Below are 25,941 nucleotides of genomic sequence, written 5' to 3'. Positions count from 1 at the left end.
TCCTCCTCCTAGCTAGTGAGTAACACTACACCTGCTCTCTCTCTCCTCCTCCTAGCTAGTGAGTAACACTACACCTGCTCTCTCTCTCTCTCCTCCTAGCTAGTGAGTAACACTACACCTGCTCTCTCTCCTCCTCCTAGCTAGTGAGTAACACTACACCTGCTCTCTCTCCTCCTCCTTGCTAGTGAGTAACACTACACCTGCTCTCTCTCTCCTCCTCCTAGCTAGTGAGTAACACTACACCTGCTCTCTCTCCTCCTCCTAGCTAGTGAGTAACACCACACCTGCTCTCTCTCCTCCTCCTAGCTAGTGAGTAACACTACACCTGCTCTCTCTCCTCCTCCTAGCTAGTGAGTAACACTACACCTGCTCTCTCTCTCCTCCTCCTAGCTAGTGAGTAACACTACACCTGCTCTCTCCTCCTCCTAGCTAGTGAGTAACACTACACCTGCTCTCTCTCTCCTCCTCCTCCTAGCTAGTGAGTAACACTACACCTGCTCTCTCCTCCTCCTAGCTAGTGAGTAACACTACACCTGCTCTCTCCTCCTCCTAGCTAGTGAGTAACACTACACCTGCTCTCTCTCCTCCTCCTAGCTAGTGAGTAACACTACACCTGCTCTCTCTCTCCTCCTCCTCCTAGCTAGTGAGTAACACTACACCTGCTCTCTCTCTCCTCCTCCTCCTAGCTACTGAGTAACACTACACCTGCTCTCTCTCCTCCTCCTAGCTAGTGAGTAACACTACACCTGCTCTCTCCTCCTCCTAGCTAGTGAGTAACACTACACCTGCTCTCTCTCCTCCTCCTAGCTAGTGAGTAACACTACACCTGCTCTCTCTCTCCTCCTCCTAGCTAGTGAGTAACACTACACCTGCTCTCTCTCTCCTCCTCCTCCTAGCTAGTGAGTAACACTACACCTGCTCTCTCCTCCTCCTAGCTACTGAGTAACACTACACCTGCTCTCTCTCCTCCTCCTAGCTAGTGAGTAACACTACACCTGCTCTCTCCTCCTCCTAGCTAGTGAGTAACACTACACCTGCTCTCTCTCCTCCTCCTAGCTAGTGAGTAACACTACACCTGCTCTCTCTCTCTCTCTCCTCCTAGTTAGTGTCTTCATATCTATGCAGTGGATCCATCCACCCATAGCTTCTCTGCCCCAAACTACTTCTGGTATATCATTCTTCTTGTTTACCTTTTAACATTACAACGATATTGGAGATGCATCAAATAAAAGGTTTGGTGATTTCCAAGCACCTTAATTACATCTCATTTGGCCATATGCCACCCTAGAGACTGGTCTGGGTGTCAGACTTGGAAAGTCCCCCCCCCCCCCCCCCAATAGAGATCAACAGCATTCCTATTCCCATCATTCTACTCTCCCCTCTGTAACATGCTGTCTGGCCTGCTTTCTCACAGGACTGACAGGAAGCGGTCTAAGGGGGCTCCTGTCCCTCTGCTGCAGCCCACCACCACTCGGGACCCTGGGAAAGGGCAGGGGGGCCACAAACGGCATGCGTTGGATGCCCCAGAGCCTAGCACAGCATCTGCAGCCCACCGCAGGGACAGGGAGGCCTCCACACCTGTCAAGCACAAGAAGAGCACTGGAAAACAACGCACAGAGCATGCCAAGGTAGTATATTTGAGTCATGCATTAACGCATGTGTGTCAGATGTTTTAATGTTATACAAAGGAAAGAAGCTCAGTGTTTATGTAGCGTTAATTGGTTGTATGAAGCTTTGTATGAAATAAATGAGAATCAGATGTTGATATGAAGGCTGTTCTAATACTGTCTCGTCTGTGGTCCTGGCAGAAAGGCCTCAAGAGCAGCGTTGCCTTCTCCGTGCCTTCCCAGCCCACCGGGGCCGCCCTGTCCTCCAGACCCCTGCTCCAGTTCGAAGAGCGGTAAACGTCCCTCCCTGTTTGTCATTGTTGTATATGGGTGGCCATTTCTCCATCTCTCTAAGGGGTATTGTTGTGTCTGATCAGTAACTCTGTTCCTGCCGCCCACAGGCAGCAGCCAGTGGAGTATCACATGAAGGAAGCCAAAACACTCAAGCACAAGGCAGATGCCACGGTAACCGTCCCCTCCTTTCTCTCTCACGTCTACATTTCTCTTTCACATTCTCATAAGAGACGAGCTCGGTGGATTCGGTGTCCCAATTTTAAATCAAGGTCCCCGTGTGTTTTTAATCCAGCCGGACAAGGTGGGCAAAGCTTTCAACTACCTAGATGCTGCCATGTCCTTCGTGGAGAGCGGCATCGCTATGGAAACCGATCCCCAGACCCCGAAGTCGGCGTATACGATGTTCGCTGAAACCTTGGATCTGATCAAGTGAGCAACCCCCGAAACATATATGCTCTAGATGGGGCTTCTTAGCTGTAGTGAGTAGTCTATGTGGGGCTTCTTAGCTGTAGTGAGTAGTCTATGTGGGGCTTCTTAGCTGTAGTGAGTAGTCTATGTGGGGCTTCTTAGCTGTAGTGAGTAGTCTATGTGGGGCTTCTTAGCTGTAGTGAGTAGTCTATGTGGGGCTTCTTAGCTGTAGTGAGTAGTCTATGTGGGGCTTCTTAGCTGTAGTGAGTAGTCTATGTGGGGCTTCTTAGCTGTAGTGAGTAGTCTATGTGGGGCTTCTTAGCTGTAGTGAGTAGTCTATGTGGGGCTTCTTAGCTGCAGTGAGTAGTCTATGTGGGGCTTCTTAGCTGTAGTGAGTAGTCTATGTGGGGCTTCTTAGCTGTAGTGAGTAGTCTATGTGGGGCTTCTTAGCTGTAGTGAGTAGTCTATGTGGGGCTTCTTAGCTGTAGTGAGTAGTCTATGTGGGGCTTCTTAGCTGCAGTGAGTAGCCTATGTGGGGCTTCTTAGCTGTAGTGAGTAGTCTATGTGGGGCTTCTTAGCTGTAGTGAGTAGTCTATGTGGGGCTTCTTAGCTGTAGTGAGTAGTCTATGTGGGGCTTCTTAGCTGTAGTGAGTAGTCTATGTGGGGCTTCTTAGCTGCAGTGAAGTAGTCTATGTGGGGCTTCTTAGCTGTAGTGAGTAGTCTATGTGGGGCTTCTTAGCTGTAGTGAGTAGTCTATGTGGGGCTTCTTAGCTGTAGTGAGTAGTCTATGTGGGGCTTCTTAGCTGCAGTGAAGTAGTCTATGTGGGGCTTCTTAGCTGTAGTGAGTAGTCTATGTGGGGCTTCTTAGCTGTAGTGAGTAGTCTATGTGGGGCTTCTTAGCTGTAGTGAGTAGTCTATGTGGGGCTTCTTAGCTGTAGTGAGTAGTCTATGTGGGGCTTCTTAGCTGCAGTGAGTAGCCTATGTGGGGCTTCTTAGCTGTAGTGAGTAGTCTATGTGGGGCTTCTTAGCTGTAGTGAGTAGTCTGTGTGGGGCTTCTTAGCTGTAGTGAGTAGTCTGTGTGGGGCTTCTTAGCTGTAGTGAGTAGTCTGTGTGGGGCTTCTTAGCTGTAGTGAGTAGTCTGTGTGGGGCTTCTTAGCTGCAGTGAGTAGTCTATGTGGGGCTTCTTAGCTGCAGTGAGTAGTCTATGTGGGGCTTCTTAGCTGTAGTGAGTAGTCTATGTGGGGCTTCTTAGCTGTAGTGAGTAGTCTATGTGGGGCTTCTTAGCTGTAGTGAGTAGTCTATGTGGGGCTTCTTAGCTGTAGTGAGTAGTCTATGTGGGGCTTCTTAGCTGCAGTGAGTAGCCTATGTGGGGCTTCTTAGCTGTAGTGAGTAGTCTATGTGGGGCTTCTTAGCTGTAGTGAGTAGTCTATGTGGGGCTTCTTAGCTGTAGTGAGTAGTCTATGTGGGGCTTCTTAGCTGTAGTGAGTAGTCTATGTGGGGCTTCTTAGCTGCAGTGAAGTAGTCTATGTGGGGCTTCTTAGCTGTAGTGAGTAGTCTATGTGGGGCTTCTTAGCTGTAGTGAGTAGTCTATGTGGGGCTTCTTAGCTGTAGTGAGTAGTCTATGTGGGGCTTCTTAGCTGCAGTGAAGTAGTCTATGTGGGGCTTCTTAGCTGTAGTGAGTAGTCTATGTGGGGCTTCTTAGCTGTAGTGAGTAGTCTATGTGGGGCTTCTTAGCTGTAGTGAGTAGTCTATGTGGGGCTTCTTAGCTGTAGTGAGTAGTCTATGTGGGGCTTCTTAGCTGTAGTGAGTAGCCTATGTGGGGCTTCTTAGCTGCAGTGAGTAGCCTATGTGGGGCTTCTTAGCTGTAGTGAGTAGTCTATGTGGGGCTTCTTAGCTGTAGTGAGTAGTCTATGTGGGGCTTCTTAGCTGTAGTGAGTAGTCTATGTGGGGCTTCTTAGCTGTAGTGAGTAGTCTGTGGGGCTTCTTAGCTGTAGTGAGTAGTCTATGTGGGGCTTCTTAGCTGTAGTGAGTAGTCTATGTGGGGCTTCTTAGCTGTAGTGAGTAGTCTATGTGGGGCTTCTTAGCTGTAGTGAGTAATCTATGTGGGGCTTCTTAGCTGTAGTGAGTAGTCTATGTGGGGCTTCTTAGCTGTAGTGAGTAGTCTATGTGGGGCTTCTTAGCTGTAGTGAGTAGTCTATGTGGGGCTTCTTAGCTGTAGTGAGTAGTCTATGTGGGGCTTCTTAGCTGTAGTGAAGTAGTCTATGTGGGGCTTCTTAGCTGTAGTGAGTAGTCTATGTGGGGCTTCTTAGCTGTAGTGAGTAGTCTATGTGGGGCTTCTTAGCTGTAGTGAGTAGTCTATGTGGGGCTTCTTAGCTGTAGTGAGTAGTCTATGTGGGGCTTCTTAGCTGTAGTGAGTAGTCTATGTGGGGCTTCTTAGCTGTAGTGAAGTAGTCTATGTGGGGCTTCTTAGCTGTAGTGAGTAGTCTATGTGGGGCTTCTTAGCTGTAGTGAGTAGTCTATGTGGGGCTTCTTAGCTGTAGTGAGTAGTCTATGTGGGGCTTCTTAGCTGTAGTGAGTAGTCTATGTGGGGCTTCTTAGCTGTAGTGAGTAGTCTATGTGGGGCTTCTTAGCTGTAGTGAGTAGTCTATGTGGGGCTTCTTAGCTGTAGTGAGTAGTCTATGCACTGAGACTATCCACAGAATGATATAAACTATTTAATTCCATTTTTCTATGATCTAAGTACTCCCTCTACTGTCCCCTGCTGATGCAACACAATTTGGATGTGTGATCTAGGACAGGATGTGAGACTCTCCTCTGCTTTACTGTGTTTGCTGTGCTTTGGCTAGTTGTGTGTTGTTGTTGTTGTAAATACCACGTCTGCCGGTCTTCACAGGTTCATACTGAAACTAAAGGGCTCTGTGAACCCCTCGGCTCCTGCTACAGACAAGGACTTTACAGTTTTATGGTAAATAGATAACCACAACTAATATATTTCTGTTAAACGTAACCAAAATGTAAAGTAGTGGTACATTTGGATACATTTTTTTACCTCAGAAGTTATTTAAATGAAATGTTCCTTGGAGAGGAATTATGAGAATGTAACCTTGTTATTTTCTGTCTGGCAGCATGAGGGGCCTGTCCCTTCTCCAGATGGCCATGTTTCGCTACAAACGAGAAGCAGCGCTTAAGTATTCAAGGACCCTGACAGATCATTTCAAGGTAGGCTTCTCTTACGTGTTTGTTGTTTTGGTTCTGAGGACTCGACCGGGGGAGGGTCTGAGGACTCGACCGGGGGAGGTTCTGAGGACTCGACCGGGGGAGGGTCTGGGGACTCGACCGGGGGAGGGTCTGAGGACTCGACCGGGGGAGGGTCTGAGGACTCGACCGGGGGAGGGTCTGAGGACTCTACCGGGGGAGGGTCTGGGGACTCTACCGGGGGAGGGTCTGGGGACTCTACCGGGGGAGGGTCTGGGGACTCTACCGGGGGAGGGTCTGGGGACTCGACCGGGGGAGGGTCTGAGGACTCGACCGGGGGAGGGTCTGAGGACTCGACCGGGGGAGGTTCTGAGGACTCGACCGGGGGAGGTTCTGAGGACTCGACCGGGGGAGGGTCTGGGGACTCGACCGGGGGAGGGTCTGGGGACTCGACCGGGGGAGGGTCTGGGGACTCGACCGGGGGAGGGTCTGGGGACTCGACCGGGGGAGGGTCTGGGGACTCGACCGGGGGAGGGTCTGGTAAATATGACTGGACAAAGCCACCGATTTTATTGAAGCCAAATTAATTTGAAGAAGATTGCAATTTTCCCATTCACTCATGGGGGGATCCTGTTTTCTGCAAACAATGACTGCAGTACCGTGGTCGGTCTTAAACTTCCATGGTTTCAATGAGAGGGGGCAGTCATTCTCCCCTGGTTTAAATCTATACTGAACAAAAATATAAACGTAAGGTGTTGGGCCCATCGTCACCGCAGGAAGTAGGGATGATGTAGCACCCCCTGAGAAATCTGAAGACATTTAGTGCACTGGGCCTTTTTAATAGTCTTGTATTAGCTGACCGATATAGCCGTCTGCAGCGCAGGCAAACACGTCTCTCCTAGGTGTGGCATATCAAGAAGCTGATTAAACAGCATCAGCACTACACAGGTGCACCTTGTGCTGGGGACAATAAAAAGCCACTCAAAAATGTGCAGTTTTGTCACACAACGCAATGCTACAGATGTCTCAAGTTTTTAGGGAGAGTGCAATTGGCATGCTGTCTGCAGGAATGTCCACCAGAGCTGTTGCAAGATAATTGAATGTGAATTTTTCTACCATAAGCCGTCTCCAACGTCATTTTAGAGAATTTGGCAGTACGTCCAACCGGCCTCACAACCTCGGACCACGTGTAACCATGTCTGAGAAAAGCTGATGAAACTGAGGAGTATTTATGTCTGTAATGAAGCCCTTTTGTGGGGAAAAACTCATGTCTGATTGTCTGAGCCTGTCTCCTCAGTGGGTGCCCCTGTCCAGTCAGTCATGTGAAATCCATAGATTAGGGCCTAATGAATTTATTTCTATTGACTGATTTCCTTAAATAAAAATGGAAAAACCTTTTTATTTAACTGGGCAAGTCAGTTGAGAACAAACTCTTACTTACAATGACGGCCTACCCCGGCCAAACCTGGACAACACTGGGCCAATTGTGCGCCGCCCTGTGGGTCTCCCAATCACGGCCGGATGTGATACAGCCTGCATTCGAACCAGGGACTGTAGTGATGCCTCTTGCACTGTAGTGACGCCCTTTGTTGCATGTTGCATTTTTTTAAAATATTTTTGTTCAGCGTATGTTTCTGGGGGAAACCGATCTTTGGAGCAGTCAACCTAATGTTTTTATTTATTTAAACGTTGGAAATAAATAATAAGACATCGTCTCTCATCCTCCTTTTCAGAGCTCTATAAAGCCTGCAACCCAGGCTCCTTCGCCATGTGTCTCAAAGTAAGTCTTTCATCTAATACCTATATAGACTGTTGTAGATCTGTGTTTGTATATATTTATGGATCCCCATTTAGTTCCTGCCAAGGCAGCAGCTACTCTACCTGGGGGTTTATTATGGATCCCCATTTAGTTCCTGCCAAGGCAGCAGCTACTCTACCTGGGGGTTTATTATGGATCCCCATTTAGTTCCTGCCAAGGCAGCAGCTACTCTACCTGGGGGTTTATTATGGATCCCCATTTAGTTCCTGCCAAGGCAGCAGCTACTCTTCCTGGGGTTTATTATGGATCCCCATTTAGTTCCTGCCAAGGCAGCAGCTACTCTACCTGGGGGTTTATTATGGATCCCCATTTAGTTCCTGCCAAGGCAGCAGCTACTCTACCTGGGGGTTTATTATGGATCCCCATTTAGTTCCTGCCAAGGCAGCAGCTACTCTACCTGGGGGTTTATTATGGATCCCCATTTAGTTCCTGCCAAGGCAGCAGCTACTCTACCTGGGGGTTTATTATGGATCCCCATTTAGTTCCTGACAAAGCAGCAGCTACTCTACCTGGGGGTTTATTATGGATCCCCATTTAGTTCCTGACAAAGCAGCAGCTACTCTACCTGGGGGTTTATTATGGATCCCCATTTAGTTCCTGACAAAGCAGCAGCTACTCTACCTGGGGGTTTATTATGGATCCCCATTTAGTTCCTGCCAAGGCAGCAGCTACTCTACCTGGGGGTTTATTATGGATCCCCATTTAGTTCCTGACAAAGCAGCAGCTACTCTACCTGGGGGTTTATTATGGATCCCCATTTAGTTCCTGCCAAGGCAGCAGCTACTCTACCTGGGGGTTTATTATGGATCCCCATTTAGTTCCTGACAAAGCAGCAGCTACTCTTCCCGGGGTCCAGCAAAATAAAGGCAGTTTATACAGTTTTAAAAACATTACAATACATTCACATATTTCACAACACACTGTTTGACCTCGGGCCCCTACTCCACCACTACCACATATCTACAGTTGTGTGTGTGTGTGTGTGTGTGTGTGTGTGTGTATAGTGCGTATGTATGTGTCTGTGCCTATGTTTGTGTTGCTTCACAGTCCCTGCTGTTCCATAAGGTGTTTTGTATCTTCTTTAAAAAAAAAAAAATCTGAATCTACTGCTGGCATCATCATTACCTGATGTGGAATAGAGTTCCATGTAGTCATGGCTCTATGTAGTACTGTGGAATAGAGTTCCATGTAGTCATGGCTCTATGTAGTACTGTGGAATAGAGTTCCATGTAGTCATGGCTCTATGTAGTACTGTGGAATAGAGTTCCATGTAGTCATGGCTCTATGTAGTACTGTGGAATAGAGTTCCATGTAGTCATGGCTCTATGTAGTACTGTGGAATAGAGTTCCATGTAGTCATGGCTCTATGTAGTACTGTGGAATAGAGTTCCATGTAGTCATGGCTCTATGTAGTACTGTGGAATAGAGTTCCATGTAGTCATGGCTCTATGTAGTACTGTGGAATAGAGTTCCATGTAGTCATGGCTCTATGTAGTACTGTGGAATAGAGTTCCATGTAGTCATGGCTCTATGTAGTACTGTGGAATAGAGTTCCATGTAGTCATGGCTCTATGTAGTACTGTGGAATAGAGTTCCATGTAGTCATGGCTCTATGTAGTACTGTGGAATAGAGTTCCATGTAGTCATGGCTCTATGTAGTACTGTGGAATAGAGTTCCATGTAGTCATGGCTCTATGTAGTACTGTGGAATAGAGTTCCATGTAGTCATGGCTCTATGTAGTACTGTGGAATAGAGTTCCATGTAGTCATGGCTCTGTGTAGTACTGTGGAATAGAGTTCCATGTTGTCATGGCTCTATGTACTACTGTGGAATAGAGTTCCATGTAGTCATGGCTCTATGTAGTACTGTGGAATAGAGTTCCATGTAGTCATGGCTCTATGTAGTACTGTGTGCCTCCCACAGTCTGTTCTGGAAACTGTGAAGAAACCTCTTGTGACATGTCTTGTGGAGTATGGATGGGTGTCCGAGCTGTGTGCCAGTAGTTTAGACAAGACAGCTCGGCGTATTCAACATGTCAATACCTCTCATAAATACAAGTAGTGATGAAGTTAATCTCTCCTCCACTTTGAGCCAGGAGACGTTGATATGCATATTATTGTTAGCTCTCGATGTACATCCAAGGGCCAGCTGTGCTGCCCTGTTCTGAGCCAATTGCAATTTTCCTAAGTCCTTTTTTGTGGCACCTGACCACACAACTGAACAGTAGTCAAGGTGTGACAAAACTAGGGCCTGTGGGACCTGCCTTGTTGATAGTGTTGTTAAGAAGGTAGAAACTAGGTCCTGTAGAACCTGCCTTGTTGATAGTGTTGTTAAGAAGGTAGAAACTAGGGCCTGTAGGACCTGCCTTGTTGATAGTGTTGTTAAGAAGGTAGAAACTAGGTCCTGTAGAACCTGCCATGTTGGTAGTGTTGTTAAGAAGGTAGAAACTAGGGCCTGTAAACACCTGCCATGTTGGTAGTGTTGTTAAGAAGGTAGAAACTAGGGCCTGTAAACACCTGCCTTGTTGATAGTGTTGTTAAGAAGGTAGAAACTAGGGCCTGTAAACACCTGCCATGTTGGTAGTGTTGTTAAGAAGGTAGAAACTAGGGCCTGTAAACACCTGCCTTGTTGATAGTGTTGTTAAGAAGGCAGAGCGGCACTTTATTACAGACCGACCTCTCCTCATCTTTAGTTGATTTAGTTGAGTTTTAGGGTTTAGTGAATGATTTGTCCCTTAGTCTCATGCCCTGGCTTGCTCTCTCTTCCCCAGAAGCACAGGTACCCCATCCCCCATGTCTCCCATGCCGTCTCCTGCCAGCACAGCCAGTTCTGGGCCGGGCTCCAACCACAGCAGCGGGGCGGGGGCAGGCACCGTCAGCACCGTGGCCATTCCACAGGTCATCCAGCAGGTGGCGTCTTCCTACGTCAACATCACGGCACTCTTCCTGAGTGCTCACGACATCTGGGAGCAGGCTGACGAGCTGGCCCACAAAGGCAGTGGTGAGGCGGAGCAAAGGGGAGGGTTAAAGTCGCAGGGATATCATTACACAGGAATGTGGATTCTTTATAGCTGTAGTTCTGCGTGTGACCACTAGAGGTCATGATCACCGTGGGGGAAAAGATACTGGTGATGAGGTTTTAGGCTGGGTTTCTGTACGGCGCTTTGACGTCGGCTGATTTGTAAAAAGGGCTTTAAAAATACATTTGATTTTGATTGTAGTAGTAGTATTCATTACTCCTACTCAGTCTATTTCCTTATCTCTCCATGTCTCTAGGTTTGCTGTCTGAGTTGGACTTGGCTCTGGGCCCGTTGAGCCTGACGTCCACCATGAGCTCTTTGGTGCGTCACACACGGCAGGGACTGCAGTGGCTCCGACTGGACACCCGTGAGGCACAGTGACCGCTTCTCAGCCCTGCCCTGTCGACAATGCCTAGCCCAGCCCTGGCTTTCCCTGTCCGCGACATCCGTCTTGGTTTTATTTATTGACGGGCCATCAGATGAATGCAGGATCCCAAGTCCCTCTACAAGTTGTTCACATGGATACCAAGTCACCTTTTTTCTCTCAACTACATATATCTATATATATATATATATATATATATCTATCTCACACACACACACACACACACACACGGATTACATGCATTTTCGGGTCCCTGTCCTCTGTTGGTCACATTGAAGGGTTCATCAACAAACAACTATCACATCCTCTGGAGCTCAGGGGGGGCTGATGGGGGCAGAGCTGAATAGGACTTCCTCCCTTTCTCAACAACAAACCGCACAGCCAGCTGACTGGCCCTGCCACCCCTCTGGGGGTCAGTAGGGCTGTCTCCCCGTGGCCTGCCCCACCCCTCTGGGGGTCAGTAGGGCTGTCTCCCCGTGGCCTGCCCCACCCCTCTGGGGGTCAGTAGGGCTGTCTCCCCGTGGCCTGCCCCACCCCTCTGGGGGTCAGTAGGGCTGTCTCCCCGTGGCCTGCCCCACCCCTCTGGGGGTCAGTAGGGCTGTCTCCCCGTGGCCTGCCCCACCCCTCTGGGGGTCAGTAGGGCTGTCTCCCCGTGGCCTGCCCCACCCCTCTGGGGGTCAGTAGGGCTGTCTCCCCGTGGCCTGCCCCACCCCTCTGGGGGTCAGTAGGGCTGTCTCCCCGTGGCCTGCCCCACCCCTCTGGGGGTCAGTAGGGCTGTCTCCCCGTGGCCTGCCCCACCCCTCTGGGGGTCAGTAGGGCTGTCTCCCCGTGGCCTGCCCCACCCCTCTGGGGGTCAGTAGGGCTGTCTCCCCGTGGCCTGCCCCACCCCTCTGGGGGTCAGTAGGGCTGTCTCCCCGTGGCCTGCCCCACCCCTCTGGGGGTCAGTAGGGCTGTCTCCCCGTGGCCTGCCCCACCCCTCTGGGGGTCAGTAGGGCTGTCTCCCCGTGGCCTGCCCCACCCCTCTGGGGGTCAGTAGGGCTGTCTCCCCGTGGCCTGCTCAACCCCTCTGGGTCCTGTCTGTCTTGGAGGTCAGTGAGGCCATGTCCCTGTGGGATGGTTGTCTGAAGATACCTGCTTTTTTTTTTTTGGTTGTGGTTCAGAGAGGCCTCTCACCTTTCTCCTGTGGTAATGCAAAGCAGTAATGACAACAGATTATTTATTAGCCTCATTATCATGATCTTTAATTATTATATCACTTTAAATATATTGTTTCAGTTAAGTTTTTTTTTTGTTTGATTAAAAGCGTTGATATGGCCAATTGTTTTACTTCACAACCAACTAAAAAGTCCTATAGAAGTGAAGGGATCCAGCCATCCAAGACACGTCTATAATAATACTGTTAGAATTCGGCAGGATATAGTTAGTATGTCTCTGCTGTACCATAAAGTATTATAAAGTGACTAGATGCGTTGTCCTGAAATATGGGACGTCGGTATTCTTGAATGGAGACAAAGATAGTCCTTGATACTTTTTTTGTGAAGATATACTATTATATCTTATTATATCCCCCATTTTTCTCTTCAAAAGAGATGGATTCTACGTGCCAGGGCAGGTCCACTATGTTCAATCAGTCGTGACAGAAATAGGATTTGAGTTGGATTTTGTACTTGCTTTCCCTTTTTATTTTATTTTTTTTGTCAACAACTGCTCATCTAAGACAAGAAAACCAAATGGTCGGATTTGACCATTCCTTACTCTTCAGACAGGAAGCAGGAAGTAACTACCTCATCTTCACTGCACATGGGAAGCAGAGCAACGCTGTCTGATGGAGGTGGAGAGAGAGAGAGAGAGAGGGAGAGAGAGATAGAGGGAGGGACCTGTGGCCTAATGTGATGGTTGAGAGCGTTTTCTCTAGTTGTGTAATCTATCCAGCATACATGCTTTTTAACACTCAGGCTGAAGCTGCGCATCAAACCAGTTTTTATACAGACGTCGTTCAGTAGAAATTAAAAGTACCTTAGATGGGTTTTTTTTTTAAGGACACTTGCCGTCTGTCTCCCCAAATGGAATACTTATTGAATATAGCATCATCTTGTATTGATCATTGACAAAGCAAGTCCCATTTAACTGAAGTCAAAAGTGGATTTAGTATGTGGGTAGGAGTTTTGAAAAGCAGGATACTCTTCCCTTTCCGAACAGTCGTGCCCGTTGGAAATGATTCGCTGTAGGACTGGCAACCTGTGAGGAAGCGTTGACCGGCTGTTTATTTTACATCCTTTGCGTAGCTCTGGTGTCACGTCACGTCTTGTGCGTACGTACAATAACGGCCCATGTCATTCGAAAATGACACTTATCAACACATCTAAATGATTGCTGGGTTGTTGTTGTTTTTTCGTATGGTAGTCGAAAATACAGTTTTATGTACCACACAGGTCAGCAGAAGTGACTGGGCAAATGATTGGCTAAATCTTACAACTGGTCTTTGACCCTATTGCCCATTTTTATCTCTTCAGTGCCTATTACCACCATTTTTAGACCACACAACTCCCTAGATGACACAAGATGTGCGTCCCAAATTGCACCCTATTCCTTATATAGTGCACTATTTTTTTTTTTGACCAAGTAGTCTACTATTTAGGGAACAGGGTCCAATTTGGACATAGACTGTCTTTCAGAGGAGTATTAATTTTTATCATAGACATTTATTATCTTCATTGTGTGTGTGTTCAGCACCGTCTGTCTATTCATCGAGATCAAAGATTACCAGACCTAGACAATGCCTTTCTGTAGACTGAATTCACATAATTTCCCTTTAAAGCACCCTGTTGAATTTCTGTAGAATGAATGACTTGGTATTTGTTTCTCTGATTTAAAATTAAAAAAAAGGTGGGGGTTTGATGGTATTACAATTTACACACTTGTATTTGATTAAATCAGTGGTTTATTTCATGTTTAACGGATGTTATTGATGGCGAAATACTAGCGATCCTTATTATTTTGCACCAGTCAATCAATATTCTGATATTTAAGCCTATACAACCCTGCCTCTCTCTCTCTCATTTCAGCATTAACACAACAATGCTTACAGCAAGATATAAAAAACCAACGTGTGTCATTTACACTTGTTTCAGTGTGATTTTTTTTCTCGGTTTCCTCCAGGGTTGGAGTCCTCTTGCTTGTTGTAAAGGCTTTGGTTAAGAGCAATAAAACAGGGCGGCGAATGCAAAATGATACATAGAACATGAATAAAATACTGTTTTTGATGAAAGATTGGAGATTGGTTTACATCACCATGCTTTGCTTAAAATTGACTGAATCTGTGCCGTTTAGTTAAATGAATTGTTTTATTGTAACTATACTGTAACAAGAGAAGAAAAGAAAGAAATTGGAGCTCACTGGACAAGCTATTTCTATTGGCGTACAAATATTTAAGGGCTGCACATGAAACCACAAAAGGAAAAATGCGCTTGTATTTATTTTATCACAAATATGAACCGTATGAGTAGAGTATACTGGTACCATGGCTTTTTCTTTTACATATATTTAAAAAATCCCCCTCCAAAGTAGGCTGCTTTGTAAGTAATCAATCATACTTTTGAGTTACCCAACTTGGATGTCAAACTGCACATGAAATGGAATGTTGTCCTGTTTTGAGATGACGTTCTACATTTTGTACTGACTAAAACGTTGCTCCGGTTTCTATGTCATGTTACTTTGTCCTTTTTCATATTTTTTTTGAAGCTTTATTGTCATGCTTCATTTCAATCTTTTTATTTTACTTTTTTGCGCTTCAGTTATAGGTATTCTGTGTGCAGAATTATAATTATTGTCCATAAATATATGATATCACGCTAAAAGGAACAACATCACCTTGGTCATTTACTGGGAAAATGTGCAGAAATCTTTTGTAATTAAACTTTTTTGCCTTGTGGAAATATGTAAATAGTTTGAGCTGCAATGTACAGAGATGTATAAAGACTGACAATGAATTTTGGTTTTCTTTTGACTCAAGTTTTCCCAAAGATGCTGTTTTGCAGACATTTTGTAGCTTGGCTGCTGAAGATGAATTGTGGCTCAACAGTATATTCAGACCTCTGCACTGTAAAATGTTTGAGGCAATAAACTGTGGGGGACAATGTGCTGGCTATGTGAATTATTCTGCTATAACTACAGTAGTACAGTGCCACATCAAACTATGGGCATTCTGATAGATTTCATAATTGACGTCTGCTATAAAACATGATTTCAATGTAAGAACATGTAACCCCCCCCCCCCCCCCCCCCCCTAGATAAGTTCAAAAAACGGAACTAATTAACTGTGTTGCTGATGACTCAGCCATGCCTCCTTGCTGTCCAACATTTCCTCATCTCCCACCCCTTCTAATGTGACTGTCCCCGATGCTCCTCCCTCTTTTCCCCTTCTAATGTGACTGTCCCCGATGCTCCTCCCTCTTTTCCCCTTCTAATGTGACTGTCCCCGATGCTCCTCCCTCTTTTCCCACCTGCCCCGCTACAAAGTTTCTCACTGAGTCCGAGGTGCTGAATGAGCTCCTGAAACTTGACCCCCAAAAAAACATCTGGGTCAGGTGATTTAGACCTTTCAAGGTTGCTGCCCCTATCATCGCCAAGCCTATCGCTGACCTGTTTTAACCTGTCTCTCCTCTCTGGGGAGGTTCCCATTGCTTGGAAGAGAGCCACGGTTCGTCCTTTATTTAAAGGGGGAGATCAAGCTGATCCTAACTGTTACAGGCCTATTTCTATTTTGCCCTGTTTGTGTTGGAAAAACTTGTCACTAATCAACTGATCAGCTTTCTTGATGTCTATAGTATTCTCTCAGGTATGCAATCTGGTTTCTGCCCAGGCTATGGATGTGTCACTGCAACCTTAAAGGTCCTCAATGATTTTTGTCACTATTACCCTTGATTCTAAGCAATGTTGTGCTACTGTTTTTATTGACTTGGCCAAAGCTTTTGATACGGTAGACCAGTGGTTCCCAAACTTTTCAAAGTCCCGTACCCCTTTACATTCAACCTCCAGCTGTGTACCAGGGTCAGCACGCTCTCAGATGTTTTTTTGCCATCATTGTAAGCCTGCCACACACACACACTGCGATACGTTTTAGACATGAGTGACATTGCATTGTCTGTGGATCGATTGCATCGTTTGTGGATCTATTGGGGGCGGAAAGCAAATTGAAGTGGGACTCTAGGGTGTAATGTAGGTGTCAGGTCCCTGACCAAGGCCCTTCTCCCCTGATTGCTGTTTGGTCGAACTCTAGGAAGAGTCTTGGTGTTTCCCCTTTTTTTAAATTTTTGCCTAAAATGACATACCCAAATCTAACTGCCTGAAGCTCAGGACCTGAAGCAGGATATGCATATTCTTGATACCATTTGAAAGGAAACACTTTGAAGTTTGAGAAAAAATATAACACATTAGATCTGGTATTTTGGCATTTGTTTTGTATTTTTGATGTACCACCATCTTTGAAATGCATGAGAAAGACCATAATGTATTATGCCAGCCCAGGCTCAATTTAGATTTTGGCCACTAGATGGCAGCAGTGTATGAGCAACGTTTTAGACTGATGCAATGAACCATTGCATGTGCCAAATGTGCCTAATTAGTTGAATACATGTTCAAGTATTATTTCACTGTAATAGCTACTGTAAATTGGACAGTGTAGTTAGAATTGAAGCTTTCTGCCAATATCAGATATGTCTATGTCCTGGGAATTTTTCTTGTTACTTACAACCTCATGCTAATCGCATTAGCCTACGTTAGCTCAACCATCCAGTGGGGGACCCAGCGATCCTGTAGAGGTTGATGGAGGCCGCTGTGTTCTTGAGGACCTTCAATGCTGCAGAAATGTTTTGGAACCCTTCCGTAGATCTGTGCCTCGACACAATCCTGTCTCAGAGCTCTATGGACAGTTCCTTCGACCTCATGGCTTGGTTTTTGCTCTGCCTTGCATTGTCAAAGGTGGGTGGACTCCAATCAAGTTGTAGAAACAGGGATGATCAATGGAAACAGGATGCACCTGAGCTCAATTTTGAGTCTCATACCATAGGGTCTGAATACTTGTGTAAATAAGGTTTTTCTGTGTTTTATTTGTACACACATTTGCAAAAAAAATCTAAAAACATGTTTTTGCTTTGTCATTATGGGGTATTGTGTGTAGATTGAGGGCATTTTTTTATTTAATCCATTTTAGAATAAAGCTGTAACTTAACAAAATGTGGAAAAAAAGTCGAGGGGTCTGAATACTCTCCGAATGTACTGTAATATCTCTAACGAGGAGAGGAGCGGTGGGCTACTGAACTTGAAGCAGCGAATGCTGAGAGCATGTGAATAATGTCAGAGAGGAGTGTTTTAAAACAACAGGTAAGCTAACGCATACAAAGCAGGAAGACGATCGGCTTCTAAATCATTTGCAGGAGAAAAAAAAAAAAACATTTTTGTCCGAAAGTTCTTTCTGGAATGCTGCCCTCTAATTTGGAACTCTCTTTGTTATTGGTCTATTCATTTATACCGTCTAGTGATGTCACCTGGCAAGTCAAAACTCCACCCATACAAAACCTGCTAATTAGAAGGTCCTGGGTAACGTTATATACCCTATGAAAGTCTTCTTCCTGGTTCAAGTCCCGTACTGTTTTTGAATGAGCTTCAAGCTTATATCATCAAATTCATGAAAATTGGGTAATTGAAGACACATTAAATTATATTATTTTCATGGATTCGTTTACCTTGACTTTTTACAAAAAAACGAAATCGAAAACCTTGATGAAAGGTATCAGAAGTAAATTAATCCCAGAATCCACAAACACACTACATGGGGCATTGTCATGCTGCAACAGGAAAGGACCTTTCCCAAACTGTTACCACAAAGTTGGAATTACAGAATCGTCTAGAATGTTATTGTATGCTGTAGCATTAAGGTTTCTGTTCACTGAAACTAAGGGGCTTAGCCCGAATCATGAAAAACAGCCACAGACCATTATTTCTCCTTCCGCAAACTTTACGGTTAGCACTATGCATTTGGGCGGGTAGCGTTCTCCTGGATTCGTCAGTCAGACTGCCAGATGGTGAAGTGGGATTCATCAAATCCAGAGAATGTTTCCACTGCTCCAGAGTCCAATGGCGACAAGCTTTACACCACTCCAACCGAAGCATGGCATTGCGCATGGTTGATCTTAGGCTTGTGTGTGTGCGGCTGCTTGGCCATGGAAACCCATTTTATGAAACTCCTGACCAACAGTTCTTGTGCTGACGTTGCTTCCAGAGGCAGTTTGGAACTAGGTAGTGAGTGCTCCAACAGAGCACAGACGGTTTTTACACGCTTCAGCACTCGGCGGTTCCGATCCTTGAGCTTGTGTGGCCTACCACTTCACAGCTGAGCCGTTGTTGCTCCTAGATATTTTCACTTCACAATAACAGCACTTACAGTCGACCTGGGGAAGCTCTAGCAGGGCAGAAATGTGACCAACTGACTTGCTGGATGGGTGGCATCCTATAACGGTGCCACGTTGATCGTTAATCGTTTGAATGTTCAGCTCACTGAACTCTTCACTAAGGCCGTTTTACTGCCGATGTTTGTCTATGGAGATAGCATGGCGGTGTGCTCGATTCTATACACCTTATCAGCAACGGGTTTGGCTGAAATAGTCAAATCCACTCATTTGAAGGGTGTCCACATACGTTTGGCCATGTATCCTCTTGAAAAACATTCAAACTATTAATAAAAGCACAACACAAGCTACAGTTTACAGTGTATGAATTTACAAAACATTTTGTACTTTCTCTATTAACATTGGCAAGTCACTATACCAGCAGTGAAAAGCTGAATACATCGAGGCAGGTAGTCTAGTGGTTAGAGTGTTGGACTAGTAACCGAAAGATTGCAAGATCAAATCCCCAAGCGGACAAGGTAAAAAAAAATATGTTGTTCTGCCCCTGAACAGGCAGTTAACCCACTGTTACTAGGCTGTCATTGAAAATAAGAATTTGTTCCTAACTGACTTGCCTAGTAAAGGCAACGGTAAAAAAATATATATATATATTGCTTTACCATAACAGTTAGAAGAATACTGTGTGCTCTCAGGCCTCTACTCCACCACTACCACATATCTACAGTACTAAATCTGTGTGTTTTTTAAATCTACTTTTACTGCTTGCGTCAGTTCCATGTAGTCATGGCTCTATGTAGTACTGTGGAATAGAGTTCCATGTAGTCATGGCTCTATGTAGTACTGTGGAATAGAGTTCCATGTAGTCATGGCTCTATGTAGTGCTGTGGAATAGAGTTCCATGTAGTCATGGCTCTATGTAGTACTGTGGAATAGAGTTCCATGTAGTCATGGCTCTATGTAGTACTGTGGAATAGAGTTCCATGTAGTCATGGCTCTATGTAGTACTGTGGAATAGAGTTCCATGTAGTCATGGCTCTATGTAGTACTGTGGAATAGAGTTCCATGTAGTCATGGCTCTATGTAGTGCTGTGGAATAGAGTTCCATGTAGTCATGGCTCTATGTAGTACTGTGGAATAGAGTTCCATGTAGTCATGGCTCTATGTAGTGCTGTGGAATAGAGTTCCATGTAGTCATGGCTCTATGTAGTACTGTGGAATAGAGTTCCATGTAGTCATGGCTCTATGTAGTGCTGTGCGCCTTCCCACAGTATGTTCTGGACTTAGGGACTGTGTAATAGCAGTCTAACACAAGCAAACTGAATTATGAGGTGAAATGATAACAAAACATGTATTAAACAAAAGTAAAAATCAGATGATAGGATGATATAACAAAAGTAAATAAAGTAAAAATATAACTACGATATTTTCAGCCACAGACACCTATGAAAGGTCTCCGGCATGCAAGACACTTAGAAATAGTATTAAAAATTTTTACTTTTTTTATTTTATTCAAACCTCTTTTAGAAAATAATGCATTATCAATACATTAAATACAATAGTAAATAATACAATTCCATACATTATCATAAAATAGCTTGACCATTTGGCATAAATATTAAATCTCCGGTGGTAGTTGTAGCCCAGTTTATTTGGTATTCAGAAAAGTGATTTTATTACTAATGTAGTGCGATACATACTACCACAGACAAGCATCCAACCTAAAAAAAAAAAGTATAAACATTTGAAATTTAAATATTACATGTTGCCAACCGATTTATAAGAATTAAAGAGATTATTAGAAAATATATTCTCTCAAAAATGTATGTCTCAAAAACAGTTCTTAGAGATTGTTGTATTCATGCTTTATTTAAACAGACCTAAGTTATTGACATGGTGATTTCTTATACAAGAGAAACTGTGTGGCAATCATGGTTCATTACAAATATACAAAAACTCATCCAAATCCCATGTTTCATGTTTCCGATTCTCCTCCAAAGTTGGGGTTGTTAAAAGCAGGCTGCAATATAAGAACAAATCGTGTCATTTGAGGGAAGATTCATTCTTAAATTTGAACATTTGGAGAGTGTTCATGAATCCCTGTAAACCTCCTCACATGAACATCGCCCCTTATCTCAATATAGATAAGAGGAACTAGGCAAGGATGTCTATTATAGGGTTATAGTCTTCCTGTTTGGCCCTGTCCAGGGGTGTCATCGAATGGGGCCACAGTGTCTCCTGACCCCTGCTGTCTCAGCCTCCAGTATTTATGCTGCAGTAGTTTATGTGTCGGGGGACTAGGGTCAGTTTGTTATATTTGGAGTACTTCTCCTGTCTTATCCGGTGTCCTGTGTGAATTTAAGTATGCCCTCTCTAATTCTCTCTTTCTCTCTTTCTTTCTCTCTCTCGGAGGACCTGAGCCCTAGGACCATGCCTCAGGACTACCTGGCATGATGACTCCTTGCTGTCCCCAGTCCACCTGGCAGTGCTGCTGCTCCAGTTTCAACTGTTCTGCCTGTGATTATTAGTAGTTGACCATGCTGGTCATTTATGAACATTTGAACATCTTGGCCATGTTCTGTTATAATCTCTACCCGGCACAGCCAGAAGAGGACAGGCCACCCCACATAGCCTGGTTCCTCTCTAGGTTTCTTCCTAGGTTTTGGCCTTTCTATGGAGTTTTTCCTAGCCAACTTGCTTCTACACCTGCATTGCTTGCTGTTTGGGGTTTTAGGCTGGGTTTCTGTACAGCACTTTGAGATATCAGCTGATGTACGAAGGGCTATATAAATACATTTGATTTGATATTATCCCTTTTGTTATTTGCTTTGTTTTGCTTTGCTTTCCTCTCTGGTGCTCTGTTACCATCATGTACATATTTTATGCTTCAGAAACCACGGTTGCTATAAGCTCCACTTACCACATCAACGCTCCTTCCCGTTCTCGTTGGGAAGCTGACGTCACTCAGCTTGACTCCTCTGATGCTGAAGACGTAATAAAGCAGTCCAAATATCAAGGTGAAGACAACAATGGCCCCAATCACAGCCCCAGCGATCAGTCCTGCACCTGTTAAACAAAGGACAAAATATGAATGAATATGATCTATGTTTTTTTTTTATGATCTATGGTTTCGGGAACGATCTATGTTTATTTTTTTCAATGTTGCAACTAGTCTCTAGCAAACTTACCGCTAGCCTGGGGAGCATCGGTGGGAATGACTATACCACCGCCATCTGTGGTGTAGTCTGCAGCAGAAATAACAGTGGCATTTACATCTGAAAATACCGCATCAATGGACCCTGTGCCCGTCTGTACCAGTTATACGGAGTACTCACATTGGCGGTGGCGACAGGCATATCCTCTCTTCTGCATACAGTTGTTATCATTCCATTGTCCGTCAGGGTACATCTCGACACAGTTCTCTCCTCCCACGTCTCCATTGTGGAAGGCTTCGTTGGGTTCGTTAGGCGCCCAGTTTAGGAAAGCCAAGGACTGCATGTCTGTCCAACTCCAGCCAACTGGAAACAGGTAAAAAATATTAAGGATAACGCTAGATACTTAGGTGAGAAAACCACACGGTGAAACGTCAGTGCACAACGGTACTTGGGTCGTTCCACCAATTCAATGCCTTTTTGAGAAGTGTAACTTGGTTTAAAAGTCTGTAATGAAGAGCACACAGTCAAATTAATAAATAAACAAAGTTTTCCTATCTCAAGAGGTTCAATTAAAAGAATACTATAGTAAGTGTCTCTTATGTGCCAAATAAAGTGATGTGGTTGAGTGTAACTCTGTCATCTTAAATCAACCATAGATCCTCTCGTGACCAGGGGGGGAATGGAAGCTGGTTGTGTGCAACAGGGTTTGGCAATTGAATGCAAGCATCACTAAAAAATGTAATTGCTCAAACATTTCTAGCCTGTCTATCTATAGGTAACAGGGCTGATGTGTTATGCTAGCCAGTCTATCTATAGGTAACAGGGTTGATGTGTTATGCTAGCCTGTCTATCTATAGGTAACAGGGCTGATGTGTTATGCTAGCCTGTCTATCTATAGGTAACAGGGTTGATGTGTTATTCTAGCCTGTCTATCTATAGGTAACAGGGTTGATGTGTTATTCTAGCCTGTCTATCTATAGGTAACAGGGTTGATGTGTTATTCTAGCCTGTCTATCTATAGGTAACAGGGTTGATGTGTTATTCTAGCCTGTCTATCTATAGGTAACAGGGTTGATGTGTTATTCTAGCCTGTCTATCTATAGGTAACAGGGTTGATGTGTTATTCTAGCCTGTCTATCTATAGGTAACAGGGTTGATGTGTTATTCTAGCCTGTCTATCTATAGGTAACAGGGTTGATGTGTTATTCTAGCCTGTCTATCTATAGGTAACAGGGTTGATGTGTTATGCTAGCCAGTCTATCTATAGGTAACAGGGTTGATGTGTTATGCTAGCCTGTCTATCTATAGGTAACAGGGCTGATGTGTTATTCTAGCCTGTCTATCTATAGGTAACAGGGTTGATGTGTTATGCTAGCCTGTCTATCTATAGGTAACAGGGTTGATGTGTTATTCTAGCCTGTCTATTTATAGGTAACAGGGTTGATGTGTTATTCTAGCCTGTCTATCTATAGGTAACAGGGTTGATGTGTTATGCTAGCCTGTCTATCTATAGGTAACAGGGTTGATGTGTTATTCTAGCCTGTCTATCTATAGGTAACAGGGTTGATGTGTTATTCTAGCCTGTCTATCTATGGGTAACAGGGTTGATGTGTTATTCTAGCCTGTCTATCTATAGGTAACAGGGTTGATGTGTTATGCTAGCCTGTCTATCTAAGCTTAACAGGGTTGATGTGTTATGCTAGCCTGTCTATCTATAGGTAACAGGGTTGATGTGTTATTCTAGCCTGTCTATCTATGGGTAACAGGGTTGATGTGTTATTCTAGCCTGTCTATCTATAGGTAACAGGGTTGATGTGTTATTCTAGCCTGTCTATCTATGGGTAACAGGGTTTATGTGTTATTCTAGCCTGTCTATCTATAGGTAACAGGGTTGATGTGTTATTCTAGCCTGTCTATCTATAGGTAACAGGGTTGATGTGTTATTCTAGCCTGTCTATCTATAGGTAACAGGGTTGATGTGTTATTCTAGCCTGTCTATCTATAGGTAACAGGGTTGATGTGTTATTCTAGCCTGTCTATCTATAGGTAACAGGGTTGATGTGTTATGCTAGCCTGTCTATCTATGGGTAACAGGGTTGATGTGTTATTCTAGCCTGTCTATCTAAGCTTAACAGGGTTGATGTGTTATTCTAGCCTGTCTATCTATAGGTAACAGGGTTGATGTGTTATTCTAGCCTGTCTATCTATAGGTAACAGGGTTGATGTGTTATTCTAGCCTGTCTATCTATAGGTAACAGGGTTGATGTGTTATTCTAGCCTGTCTATCTATAGGTAACAGGGTTGATGTGTTATTCTAGCCTGTCTATCTAAGCTTAACAGGGTTGATGTGTTATTCTAGCCTGTCTATCTATAGATAACAGGGTTGATGTGTTATGCTAGCCTGTCTATCTATAGGTAACAGGGTTGATGTGTTATTCTAGCCTGTCTATCTATAGGTAACAGGGTTGATGTGTTATGCTAGCCTGTCTATCTATAGGTAACAGGGTTGATGTGTTATGCTAGCCTGTCTATCTATAGGTAACAGGGTTGATGTGTTATTCTAGCCTGTCTATCTATAGGTAACGGGGTTGATGTGTTATTCTAGCCTGTCTATCTATAGGTAACAGGGTTGATGTGTTATTCTAGCCTGTCTATCTATAGGTAACAGGGTTGATGTGTTATTCTAGCCTGTCTATCTATGGGTAACAGGGTTGATGTGTTATTCTAGCCTGTCTATCTATAGATAACAGGATTGATGTGTTATTCTAGCCTGTCTATCTATGGGTAACAGGGTTGATGTGTTATTCTAGCCTGTCTATCTATAGATAACAGGGTTGATGTGTTATTCTAGCCTGTCTATCTATGGGTAACAGGGTTGATGTGTTATTCTAGCCTGTCTATCTATAGATAACAGGGTTGATGTGTTATTCTAGCCTGTCTATCTATGGGTAACAGGGTTGATGTGTTATTCTAGCCTGTCTATCTATAGATAACAGGGTTGATGTGTTATTCTAGCCTGTCTATCTATAGGTAACAGGGTTGATGTGTTATTCTAGCCTGTCTATCTATAGGTAACAGGGTTGATGTGTTATTCTAGCCTGTCTATCTATAGGTAACAGGGTTGATGTGTTATTCTAGCCTGTCTATCTATGGGTAACAGGGTTGATGTGTTATTCTAGCCTGTCTATCTATAGGTAACAGGGTTGATGTGTTATGCTAGCCTGTCTATCTAAGCTTAACAGGGTTGATGTGTTATTCTAGCCTGTCTATCTATAGGTAACAGGGTTGATGTGTTATTCTAGCCTGTCTATCTATAGGTAACAGGGTTGATGTGTTATGCTAGCCTGTCTATCTATGGGTAACAGGGTTGATGTGTTATTCTAGCCTGTCTATCTAAGCTTAACAGGGTTGATGTGTTATTCTAGCCTGTCTATCTATAGGTAACAGGGTTGATGTGTTATTCTAGCCTGTCTATCTATAGGTAACAGGGTTGATGTGTTATTCTAGCCTGTCTATCTATAGGTAACAGGGTTGATGTGTTATTCTAGCCTGTCTATCTATAGGTAACAGGGTTGATGTGTTATTCTAGCCTGTCTATCTAAGCTTAACAGGGTTGATGTGTTATTCTAGCCTGTCTATCTATAGATAACAGGGTTGATGTGTTATGCTAGCCTGTCTATCTATAGGTAACAGGGTTGATGTGTTATTCTAGCCTGTCTATCTATAGGTAACAGGGTTGATGTGTTATGCTAGCCTGTCTATCTATAGGTAACAGGGTTGATGTGTTATGCTAGCCTGTCTATCTATAGGTAACAGGGTTGATGTGTTATTCTAGCCTGTCTATCTATAGGTAACAGGGTTGATGTGTTATTCTAGCCTGTCTATCTATAGGTAACAGGGTTGATGTGTTATTCTAGCCTGTCTATCTATAGGTAACAGGGTTGATGTGTTATTCTAGCCTGTCTATCTATGGGTAACAGGGTTGATGTGTTATTCTAGCCTGTCTATCTATAGATAACAGGGTTGATGTGTTATTCTAGCCTGTCTATCTATGGGTAACAGGGTTGATGTGTTATTCTAGCCTGTCTATCTATAGATAACAGGGTTGATGTGTTATTCTAGCCTGTCTATCTATGGGTAACAGGGTTGATGTGTTATTCTAGCCTGTCTATCTATAGGTAACAGGGTTGATGTGTTATTCTAGCCTGTCTATCTATAGGTAACAGGGTTGATGTGTTATTCTAGCCTGTCTATCTATGGGTAACAGGGTTGATGTGTTATTCTAGCCTGTCTATCTATAGGTAACAGGGTTGATGTGTTATGCTAGCCTGTCTATCTAAGCTTAACAGGGTTGATGTGTTATGCTAGCCTGTCTATCTATAGGTAACAGGGTTGATGTGTTATTCTAGCCTGTCTATCTATGGGTAACAGGGTTGATGTGTTATTCTAGCCTGTCTATCTATAGGTAACAGGGTTGATGTGTTATTCTAGCCTGTCTATCTATGGGTAACAGGGTTTATGTGTTATTCTAGCCTGTCTATCTATAGGTAACAGGGTTGATGTGTTATTCTAGCCTGTCTATCTATAGGTAACAGGGTTGATGTGTTATTCTAGCCTGTCTATCTATAGGTAACAGGGTTGATGTGTTATTCTAG

The 25,941-nt window shown here is 44.3% G+C and overlaps 2 protein-coding genes across 4 annotated transcripts in view; one reads left to right on the top strand and one right to left on the bottom strand.

Annotated features, from left to right (window-relative positions):
- Positions 1 to 14,866, top strand: part of LOC110536914 (AF4/FMR2 family member 1) — a 77,546-nt gene extending 62,680 nt beyond the window's left edge. For 2 of the 3 annotated variants that reach the window (XM_036936810.1, XM_036936812.1), the window contains exons 11-19: positions 1,415 to 1,628; positions 1,809 to 1,900; positions 2,009 to 2,072; positions 2,194 to 2,330; positions 5,203 to 5,274; positions 5,435 to 5,528; positions 7,238 to 7,284; positions 10,095 to 10,324; positions 10,600 to 14,866. In XM_036936810.1, the coding sequence (XP_036792705.1) occupies positions 1,415 to 1,628; positions 1,809 to 1,900; positions 2,009 to 2,072; positions 2,194 to 2,330; positions 5,203 to 5,274; positions 5,435 to 5,528; positions 7,238 to 7,284; positions 10,095 to 10,324; positions 10,600 to 10,724 (1,075 nt within the window). In that variant the 3' untranslated portion in view covers positions 10,725 to 14,866. The remainder of the gene's footprint in view (positions 1 to 1,414; positions 1,629 to 1,808; positions 1,901 to 2,008; positions 2,073 to 2,193; positions 2,331 to 5,202; positions 5,275 to 5,434; positions 5,529 to 7,237; positions 7,285 to 10,094; positions 10,325 to 10,599) is intronic. The other variant, XM_036936811.1, reaches the window with a different exon arrangement.
- A 4,756-nt stretch (positions 14,867 to 19,622) lies between these two features.
- Positions 19,623 to 25,941, bottom strand: part of LOC110536912 (macrophage mannose receptor 1) — a 50,121-nt gene continuing 43,802 nt past the window's right edge. The window contains exons 46-49 of the mRNA XM_036936809.1: positions 21,467 to 21,649; positions 21,320 to 21,376; positions 21,052 to 21,197; positions 19,623 to 20,151 (exon numbers count right to left, since the gene is read on the bottom strand). Of these exons, the coding sequence (XP_036792704.1) occupies positions 20,107 to 20,151; positions 21,052 to 21,197; positions 21,320 to 21,376; positions 21,467 to 21,649 (431 nt within the window). The 3' untranslated portion in view covers positions 19,623 to 20,106. The remainder of the gene's footprint in view (positions 20,152 to 21,051; positions 21,198 to 21,319; positions 21,377 to 21,466; positions 21,650 to 25,941) is intronic.

The sequence above is a fragment of the Oncorhynchus mykiss genome, chromosome 12 (genome assembly GCF_013265735.2).
Source record: "Oncorhynchus mykiss isolate Arlee chromosome 12, USDA_OmykA_1.1, whole genome shotgun sequence".
NCBI classification, from domain to species: domain Eukaryota; kingdom Metazoa; phylum Chordata; class Actinopteri; order Salmoniformes; family Salmonidae; genus Oncorhynchus; species Oncorhynchus mykiss.
This window is presented reverse-complemented; position numbering and strand designations above follow the sequence as displayed.